This window comes from Astyanax mexicanus, chromosome 21 (genome assembly GCF_023375975.1).
Source record: "Astyanax mexicanus isolate ESR-SI-001 chromosome 21, AstMex3_surface, whole genome shotgun sequence".
NCBI classification, from domain to species: domain Eukaryota; kingdom Metazoa; phylum Chordata; class Actinopteri; order Characiformes; family Acestrorhamphidae; genus Astyanax; species Astyanax mexicanus.
The window spans coordinates 5,533,434-5,544,207 of record NC_064428.1 but is presented as its reverse complement, the minus strand read 5'-3'; the positions used below and the strand labels follow the sequence as shown (position 1 = coordinate 5,544,207).

The 10,774-nt window shown below is 37.0% G+C and overlaps 1 protein-coding gene across 2 annotated transcripts in view; it reads right to left on the bottom strand.

Annotated features, from left to right (window-relative positions):
• Positions 1 to 217: 217 nt before the first annotated feature.
• The window catches only part of LOC103024513 (chloride intracellular channel protein 4), a 34,034-nt gene continuing 23,477 nt past the window's right edge, over positions 218 to 10,774 (bottom strand). The window contains exons 3-6 of one of the 2 annotated variants that reach the window (XM_022674959.2): positions 9,359 to 9,484; positions 9,142 to 9,248; positions 6,396 to 6,577; positions 218 to 3,875 (exon numbers count right to left, since the gene is read on the bottom strand). In XM_022674959.2, the coding sequence (XP_022530680.1) occupies positions 3,714 to 3,875; positions 6,396 to 6,577; positions 9,142 to 9,248; positions 9,359 to 9,484 (577 nt within the window). In that variant the 3' untranslated portion in view covers positions 218 to 3,713. The remainder of the gene's footprint in view (positions 3,876 to 6,395; positions 6,578 to 9,141; positions 9,249 to 9,358; positions 9,485 to 10,774) is intronic. The other variant, XM_022674956.2, reaches the window with a different exon arrangement.

Below are 10,774 nucleotides of genomic sequence, written 5' to 3'. Positions count from 1 at the left end.
GCGCTGTTTGGCTTGTAAGCGCTGCATCATTGCTAGGTTACTAACTGTGGAATAATATAGATTCTTCAAAGTAGCTCCTCTTGTTTAGATGACAGTTTCGCACATCTCTGCTGGATTTTCTCAGTCAGCTTTATGAGGTAGAGTCACCTGAAATTCCGGCTTTCAGTTAACAGCTGTGCTGAACTCATCAAGAGTTAATTACTTGATTTTCTTGCCTCTTAATTAAAGTGTTTGAGAGCATCAGTTAAAGTAAAGTAGTGAAGAGGTAGAGTTACAGCTATACAGTGAATAGTGAATATTTTAGAAGTAAAAACTACTCAACTAAATAAAGAAAATAAAATGACTAAAAGAAATGAAGGTCAGTCAATCTGAAACATTTCAAGAACTTTAAAAGTATCCTCGAATGCAGTCTCAAAGACCGTTTATGATAAACATTATGATGAAACTGGCTCTCATCAGGACTACAACAGGAAAGGAAGACCAAGAGTTTCCCCTGTTGTACAGGATAAGTTAATCAGAGTTACCAGCCTCAGAAACTGCAAGTTAACAGCATCTAAAAGCTTCTTCACAGAGTATTTTAGTTTGTTTAACATTTTTTAAGTTACTTCATGATTCCTTATGTGTTTCTTCACAGTCTGGATCACTTCAGTATTAATTTATGATGTACGAAAAAAAAGAAAATCATTAAATAAGTGTCCAAAATGTAGCTTAATTGAGACACGTTTTTGATTAATTAATAATTTCTGTAGTTTCAGTAGTCTATAAATATAATAAATACAGTTTTTTTATTTATCTGAAAAGTTTTCAGTCACTTTTACTAAAGTCTCTTTTTCAGACCATTGTAAACATTGCAGAGTTGTAGATGCTAAAAGCATTTTTATTGCAAACAATCAAAAAGAAAAAAATGAAACAGTTGTTTTGTTTTTCTCTGAAATTTATGTGACAAAACACAAGAAGGAAGAATCAGTTCTTAGAAACAACTAATAAACAGGAGAGCTTTCACCTTTATATAAAAGACTAATAAAGAAGATGAAAAAAGAGTTAATTGCATTTATGTAAAAGACATTTTTCACGTATCAAATATAAGTAGAAAACGGACATGACTACAGTGTGTCATACGTTCTAATAATATTCTCCAATATACTGGAAAACGCTAAAGCACATAACACAACAACCCTAACAAAACAGAGACAAACATCACATTGCTAAAGTTACTGATTGATGAGATTTATACTTTTATACAGAAATCAAATTTAGAGTCACACATTAGTCAGTGCGTTAGAGAAAAAAGAATCAGATGAATGAAACTTCGCAAAAACTGCAAATACAGTCCTCTCCATAATGTTTGGAACAAGGGCACACACTGTATTAATTACTGTTTTTTAAAACTTTCAGGCATGTAAAGAGGATTATGTGTTTTTGTGTTTCCACTTGGGTCTCGGCTTCTTCCATAAACACTCCAAACACCAACAAATCCATCCATATGTTTTGTGTGAATCAGCTAAAAGAGTTTGATGTGAGAAACCATATGTTTTTATGAGCTTTTTGGAAATCACAATAAGAAAACTGCATAGAACCACCCTGGCACCACCCTTCACCCATTAACCAACAACCAGATTCATGTCTGCTGGTTGAGAATCTCAGACAGAAAACAGCAGGATTAGCCAGAAGACTTTGTCTGAGGGAGGGATCTGTACCTACTGTCTGTGGAAAGTCAGCAAATAAGGGAGATGTAAGTACTTTCAAATAGTGAATTCTGTGTAAACATGGGGTATGGCCAGCAACAGCTTATTGGCATAAAAGTGTCAGAGCCCTTAAACAGCTCATTCTGAAAGGGACTGAAACTTACAAGAATAGAGCTGGTGAGATCTCTTTATGTGAGAGTTGTTTTTTGCAAAGAACTTCACAAACATGTTTTGTGTAGCCCATTGATCTATTCTAACTTGTGTAAAAACAGGTATATTATGTCCCATTTAAACTAAGGCCGATTTGCTATATGATTTTTAAGCTGCGAGGACATTTCTGAACTGTTTTGTCTGAGTGAACACTGTGCACTTAGTGGTGTTTACTATATGACTTGTGATTTTTATTTAACAGAAAAAAATGGAAGTTTTTCTTGCTAGGGTGTCGTACACGTTGTTTTATGTGGTCAAAATATTATCAAATAAGCTGATAAAATGACATCTTGCAGTCACACATGTTTCCTCTTATGGCAGAGCCATCCAACAGGTATCATTCAGCAGGATAATGCTCACTCAAAAAGCATGGGCTGCCCATGATTTTATATAATAATGGTATAAAGCTGAAACATTTTCTTGCAGGGTGTCAAACTTATCATCAAAGAAAATCAATCATCAAGCATTAGCAGGGCCAGACTCCATAAAACTACAGTTCTTACATTACATCCTGTGTGCTACATTTTAGAGCATTTTCACACCTGATAGTCTAAATCAGAATTCACACTAAAGCTTAATAATGTCTTTGTTAGATTGTTTACACTTCAGTTTAGTGACAGCTATGAGGGCGGAGTCTCTCTATACTTCATGTTAATTGGTTTGTAGAATGATAGTTTTGTTAGAATGATAGTTTGAGATCAGCGATCAGTTGCTTTGCTTTCAGATGTTGTGCTGAATTTCAGATCTCTGTCAGAATCTGACTTTTCCTTCTCCCCGCAGCAGAATAAGTGTAAAATATTCTCCTCAGATTCCTTTTATTTCTGTTTATAGATCTCCTCTGGTTTATTTAGAGACTTTCTGTAAGTGGTCTGAAAGTCTGAACCATCTAGTAAAGTGTTTTCACACTGCAGATGAACCAGACCATGGTTCAGTAGATCCGGACTGAGAACACCTCTTTTGGATGGAAAAATCTCTGGTCCTTTGATCTGGACCGTGGTTTGCGGCTTCTTTCACACCTGCTACTTTGGTTTGGACCCAAACTGAAAACTTGGAAAGTCCGGACCAAACAAGGCAGGTGAGAAAGCATCCTAAAATTGTTCCTAGAAAACATTTGGGATTTTTAGAGATGTCCTCTTTAAACACAGCTGCAAATTTAGAAATGAAGAAAGGAGCCTTGAAGGGTTAATGCCTTCATCTCAAACATTATGGAGGTCACAGTATATTTGCAAATCTTTATTTTTTGTGTTTGATTGTTTAGAGGGGATACCATCAAGAAACAAATAACCTCAGTCTATATAAAATACCTAAACCTAGCCATTAGAAATGTATTACCCCATTATACCCCAGTCAGTGCACTCGTTCACACTTTCTCTCTCTCTCTCTGTCTATCTCTCTCTCTCTCTCTCTCTCTCTCTCACAGACACACACATTTGCACACTCACAGACATTTATACACTATATTGCCGAACATATTTGCTCACCCATTCAAATCATTAAGCTTAAGGTTTTAACATTAAGGTTCCAAACACTTCTATGCCAGGTGTATAAAAGCAGCAGCTAGTGATGCAGACTGCTTCTACAAACTCTTGGCAATATAGTGTATGTACTCACAAAGTAGTCTAACCTGCACACACTCTTTAAAGTAAAGGTTAATAAAAAATAACGCTTGGCTTGGGACCAAACTCTTCACACTCCTCTCATTTAAAAAAAAGTGGTTCTTTAAAGAACCATCTATTAACCTGTTCTTTAGGGAAGCAGAATATGGTCTTTTGTGGCATCATCACTCCGAAGAACACTTTTTGGCATGTTTTGCCACATTCATCTGATCTTTTTGGCAACATCCAGGTAGGCGAACTCGATCTCTCGTTCTGCAGGGCAGGTGTTGATGAACTCCTCCCTCTGGTAGGCGGAGTTAAGGTACCGCCAAACTCCTGTCATGTCGGCTGGAATCTCAAAACCTCTGTACTTCTTTGCAACAATCTTAAAAAAAAGTGTAATAATACAATCAATAACTGACCAGCATTGCTAGTGTACCTCACATACACTCACCAGCCACTTTATTAGGTACACCTTGGTAGTAATGGGTTGTACCCCCTTTATTTTGCCTTCAGAACTGCCTTAATTCTTCATAGCACAGATTCAACAAGCTACTGGAAACATTCCTCAGAGACTCTGATCCATATGGACAAGATAGCATCATGCAGTTACTGCAGATTTATCAGCTGCACATCCATGATGCGAATCTCCTGTTCCACCACATCCCAAAGCTGCTCTATTGGATCTATGAGATCTGGTGACTGTGGAGGCCGTTCCAGTACAGTACAGAACTCATCGTTATGTTCAAGAAACCAGTCTTAGATGATTGGTGCTTTATGACATGGTGCATTATCCTGCTGGAAGTAGCATCAGAAGATACAGGTACACTGTGGTCATTAAGGGATGGAGGACATGGTCAGCAGCAATACTCAGGTAGGCTGTGGCATTTGAGACACGAAGCTCAATTGGTATTAATGGGCCTAAAGTGTGCCAGGAAAAGATCACCACACCATTCCCTCACCACCACCAGCCTGATACAAGGCAGGATGGATCCATGGACGGTTGATGTACTCCAAATTCTGACCCTACCAGCAGAAACTGAGACTCATCAGATCAGGTAACGTTTTTTCAATCCTCTATTATCCAGTTTTGGTGATTCTGTGTGAATTGTAGTGTGATCTTCTGCTGCTGTATCATAGATAGATAGATAGATAGATAGATAGATAGATAGATAGATAGATAGATAGATAGATAGATAGATAGATAGATAGATAGATAGATAGATAGATAGATTCTGATGCTCTGATGGTTGGATCTGCAGCAGATCGTCTTGGCCATGTCTGAATGCCTCAATACATTGAGTTGCTGCCATGTGATTGGCTGATTCAACACTTGCATTAATGAGCAGTTGAATATTTCACCAATAAAGTGGCCAGTGAGTGTACATTATTATACATTATATTACCCAAGTTCAATATCATATAGAAGGTGTAGGTTTATTATACATTCACGGACTAAACTTAGCATGCTGGTAAAGTGTGTCTCAGGCAGATACTTTACCAGTCAATGTTTGTTTGTTTTTTTTTCCTACATTGTAAATAAATACTGAAGTCATCCAGACTATGAAGGAACACATAAGGAATCATGTAGTAACTTAAAAGTGTTAAACAAACCAAAATACTCTGTGAAGAAGCATTTAGATTTATCTGTGGTGCTGTAACTTGTGGTTTCTGAGGCTGGAAACTCAGATGGACTTATCCTGTACAACAGAGGGAACTCTTGCTCTTCCTTTTCTTGGGGCGGCCCAGATGAGAGCCAGTTTTATAGAGCCATAATGTTTTTGATGGTCTTTGCAATGACTGCACTTGATGATACTTTCTTGAATAAGTTCTTAAAATGTTTCGGACTGACTGATCTTCATTTCTTTATTTAGTTGAGTAGTTCTTGCTATATTATGTATTTGAACATTACTCAAATATTCACTATTCACTGTATACCTGTAACTCTACCTCTTCACTACTTTACTTTAACTGATGCTCTCAAACACTTTATTAAGAGACAAGAAATTCAAGTAATTAACTCTTGATGAGTTCAGCACAGCTGTTAACTGAAAGCCTGAATTCCAGGTGACTCTACCTCATTAAGCTGACTGAGAAAATCCAGCAGAGATGTGTAAAGCTCGAGAACCATATTCTGGTTTGTTTAACACTTTTTGATTTCTAAATAACTCCATATGTTTTCCTTCATAGTTTGGATGACTTCAGTATTAATCTACAATGTAGAACATATTTAAATAATGACAAAACACTGAATACAGGGTGCTGTATAAAGACCTATGTGGACGGGATTAGTTTATCAGGGTACGTCTGTGAAAAATATTCCACACTTCTGCTCAAGATGGCAATTGAAAAAACAGGAGGACCAGTGAGTTTTTAGGCTTTCTCGGTCACATGACATCATGTTCAGTAGCTCCTCCATTTCCACTTGCTGTTGTGTTTTTAACATGGATCCCCATGGAAACGCCCACGTGCCCAAAGTGTAATTACGGTGCGCGGCAGTGGACAAATAACTATTTTATTGAACATGAGGTGATGAATCTCAGAGATGTGGATCCGGACGGGACTAAAATTACCGGAGGAGCACGGAGTTCAGAGAAAAACAGTAGATAATTCAACCTGTAATTTTCTCAGAGGACCTCTGAGAAAAACATGTACATGGTCGTTCTGGACAGAAATAAAATCACAGAGGACCTCCTATAAAAGAGAAAATTACCCCAGGACCCCCTGAGAAACTAATACCGTCCAGATAAGGCTTTAAAGAGCTCTCTTAAATAGCGCATTCTGTTTCTGTAACCTTGCTGTAGATAATTTTTCAAAGTGCAGATGAGAAAAAGATGCAGAAGTTTGATTGATGATTGTCACTTTAAAATGCTGTGGTGTAATCACTGAGATTAAGAATAAATACCTTAATGATGTGGAGTTTTGGAAGCAGGTTGCAGTCAGCCAGAGTCAGATCCTGTCCATCAAGGAAGCTTCGTGTGGACGGTCCAGGGTCATCAGTGCTGTTTTCATCAATCTCCTCCGGCAGAGGAGACTGCAGATACTCATCCAATCTCTTTAAAGATTTCAGAAGAACCTTCTCCAAACCTAAAGATCAAGAGAAGCATATAAAACAATAATCAACAATACAGCATATTGTCTCTGTCCAGTAAAAACCTTGTACAGGGGTTGGACAATGAAACTAAAACACCTGGTTTTAGAGCACAATAATTTATTGTGGTGACGGACAGTTCTGGTGGAAACAGGAGAGTTGAGGTGCACATTGAATTCTGCGTGATTTGATCAGCCGTGGTTTTATGTTTTTTGGATACAATCCGGGTTAGCACCCGAACATCCCTTTCAGACAGCTTCCTCCTACAGCGTCCACAGTTAATCCTGTTAGATGTGGTTGGTCCTTCTTGGTGGTATGCTGACATTACCCTGGATACCGTGGCTCTTGATGCATCACAAAGACTTGCTGTCTTGGTCACAGATGCTCCAGCAAGACGTGCACCAACAATTTGTCCTCTTTTGAACTCTGGTATGTCACCCATTATGTTGTGTGCATTGCAATATTTTATAATAGCAAAACTGTGCTCTTACCCTGCTAATTGAACCTTCACGCTCTGCTCTTACTGGTGTAATGTGCAATTAATAAAGGTTGACCGCCAGGCTGCTCCAATTTAGCCATGAAATCTTCCACACTAAAATGACAGGTGTTTCTGTTTCATTGTCCAACACCTGTATCTTTAAAATAGAACATTTACAGGATAGAGAAAATTATTTTTACCTTTTAATGGAAGACAATGGAATACAAAAACATTTTTAAGAATTTCTATTTGTCCATTCATCGAAAAAGGCTGACCCAGTCTAAGGTAAAGTTTGTGTGGCCAAATTATGTTGTACACTTAAAGTAAAAAAAGTAGAGATACTTGTTTTTTATTGGACTTTGCCGATATACAAATGTATATTTTCTGTATATATGCTTAATTAAAAGTTACCTAACTAAGGCTATGTTGACACAGCAGGAAATAGTGACCAAAATTAGATTTTGTCGTCAAAGGTTTTGTTTTATTTATTGTATAAATGACAAAATAAACTTTTTTTATTTTAATATGTTTAATTCTGTGGGCCATGTCAATATGTGTTCTAATATGAAATCTGATACATATACAGAACAGCCAGATCAGAATCCATTCAACTTTTATATTAAGAAGGAAGACAGAAAGGACAACAGCAGTGAGTGATAAATTCAGTAATGGGACAGCAAGGTATGCACTGAATTCTGTTCAAAGAAGAAGATAAAATAGCTTCAAAACACATAAAGACACAAAACAATGCTATAGCTATGCATATCTTCTGTGATTCTGGCAAAGATGAACCTGAAACTTCACAGGAAGCACTGCTGTTTTGTGCATGTGCATCAGTTACACAGTTCCCCAATGGTGGAACACACTTCCTTCCACTACCAGAGAGACAGAGCTCTTCAAAGGGCACTTTACTCTCCTAACACCTCTAACTAACTACCTTCCACTACCAGATCAGGAGAACCTCTCACTATCTTTAATAAACTCCTGAAGACTGAGCTCTTCAAAGGGCACTTTACTCTCCTAACACCTCTAACTAACTACCTTCCACTACCAGATCAGGAGAACCTCTCACTATCTTTAATAAACTCCTGAAGACTGAGCTCTTCAAAGAGCACTTACTCTCGTAACACCTCTAACTAACTACCTTCCACTACCAGATCAGGAGAACCTCTCACTATCTTTAATAAACTCCTGAAGACAGAGCTCTTCAAAGGGCACTTTACTCTCCTAACACCTCTAACTAACTACCTTCCACTACCAGATCAGGAGAATCTCTCACTATCTTTAATAAACTCCTGAAGACAGAGCTCTTCAAAGGGCACTTTACTCTCCTAACACCTCTAACTAACTACCTTCCACTACCAGATCAGGAGAACCTCTCACTATCTTTAATAAACTCCTGAAGACTGAGCTCTTCAAAGAGCACTTACTCTCGTAACACCTCTAACTAACTACCTTCCACTACCAGATCAGGAGAACCTCTCACTATCTTTAATAAACTCCTGAAGACTGAGCTCTTCAAAGAGCACTTACTCTCCTAACACCTCTAACTAACTACCTTCCACTACCAGATCAGGAGAACCTCTCACTATCTTTAATAAACTCCTGAAGACAGAGCTCTTCAAAGAGCACTTACTCTCCTAACACCTCTAACTAACTACCTTCTACTACCAGATCAGGAGAATCTCTCACTATCTTTAATAAACTCCTGAAGACAGAGCTCTTCAAAGAGCACTTACTCTCCTAACACCTCTAACTAACTACCTTCTACTACCAGATCAGGAGAATCTCTCACTATCTTTAATAAACTCCTGAAGACAGAGCTCTTCAAAGAGCACCTACTCTCCTAACACCTCTAACTAACTTCACTATTGTAAGTCGCTTTGGACAAAAGCGTCTGCCAAATGTAATGTAATGTAATGTAATGTGTTGCACTAAAAACATAGTGTGAACAGTTTGTGAAAAAAACTGGTGAGAAAAACTATTTGTACCACTTTCAACTGATGTGTGAACGTAGCGTTAGTAGCTACAGAGCTTTAACTACAGAGGAATAAAATAATTTCAGTGTTCAGATTTATTTACCATCATTTGCTTCTTTGCGAGGATTCTTGATGTAGGCAGAAAACTTGGCGAACACGTCTATTCCTGCAGTGTTTGACTCTGGGTGCTTCACAGATAACTTCGGGTACCTTTAAGAGCATTTATAAAAGGTCAATCAGAAAACTGTAAAATAAGGAATAAGAAATTTAAGTGAATTATTTTTGCAAAGTAGCAAAAGACACAATATCTAGATCAGTACCGTGGTGGCACGAGCCTTTCCTCAAGAAATTCCTCGATCTTGTTGACGTCCACCAGCACTTCACCATTGAAGGTCATAAAAGGCGGGTTGGTACCTGGAGCAAGGTCCTGCAGGTCCGCTGGCTTTCTATAAACCATATAAACCCAAAAATATGTCAAAAATATATATAACATACAGCTTAAGAGACCACTTCAGTTTCTGAATCAGTTTCTCTGATTTTGTTATTTATAGCTATATGTTTGAGTAAAATGTACATTGAAGTTTTATTCTATAAACTACAGACAACATTTCTCCCAAATTCCAAAAAAAATATTGTCATTTAGAGCATTTATTTAGAGCAGAAAATGAGAAATGAACAAAAAAAAAGATGCAGATCTTTTGGACCTCAAAAATACAAAGAAAAAGAAAACAAGTTCATATTCATAAAGAGTTTTAAGAGTTCAGAAATAATCAGTATTTGGTGGAACAATCCTGGTTTTAAATCACATTTTTTTTTCATGCATCTTGGCATCATGTTCTCCTCCACCAGTCTTACACACTGCTTTTGGATAACTTTATGCTGCTTTACTCCTGGTGCAAATATTCAAGCAGTTCAGTTTGGTTTGATGGCTTGTGATCATCCATCTTCCTCTTGATTATATTCCAGAGGTTTTTAATTTGGTAAAATAAAATAAACTCTTCATTTTTGAGTGGTCTCTTATTTTTTCCAGAGCTATATACGTATATATATAGTGTTTGTTTGAATAAAATGAAAATACAGCCTAATTTATACCAAACAATGAATAATTTATTGCATATTGCAGTTTGATTGTTTAAACAGTGACAGCAGGTAGCTAACATTGGAGTGCCTACACACTGAATTCTACTTGCATAACTGAAATAAAATAAAGCGTTCAGCATTTATCATGCTCTATATCGGTTTACTCAGATCTCTACTTCTTCACAAACTTTCTGTTTTCCGGAAAAAAAATATGCAAGCTACACAGTGCTCTAAAATTAACTTTAGCTGAGCATTTGTTTGTTTAACAAAGTCTGACTGCTTTTTCTGTGTATATTTCACTCACATGCACCTTAAGTAGCTAAAATTACAATGCTGAGATGAATTTATGATTAGAACAGCATCACTGAGGTAAATTTATGATTAGAATAGCATTTTTGAGGAACATTAATGATTAGAACAACAATTCTAAGGTAAATCTATGATAAGAAAATGATAACTGAGGTAAATTTACAATAAGAACAGCAACTCTGATGTAAATATATAATTAGGACAGTTTTACTGATGTAAATTCATGATTAGAATAGCATCTATGAGGTAAATTCATGATTAGAACCACACTTCTTAGGTAAATTTATGATTAGAAAATGATAACTGAGGTTAATCTACAATTAGAACAGCAACTCTGATGTAAATAT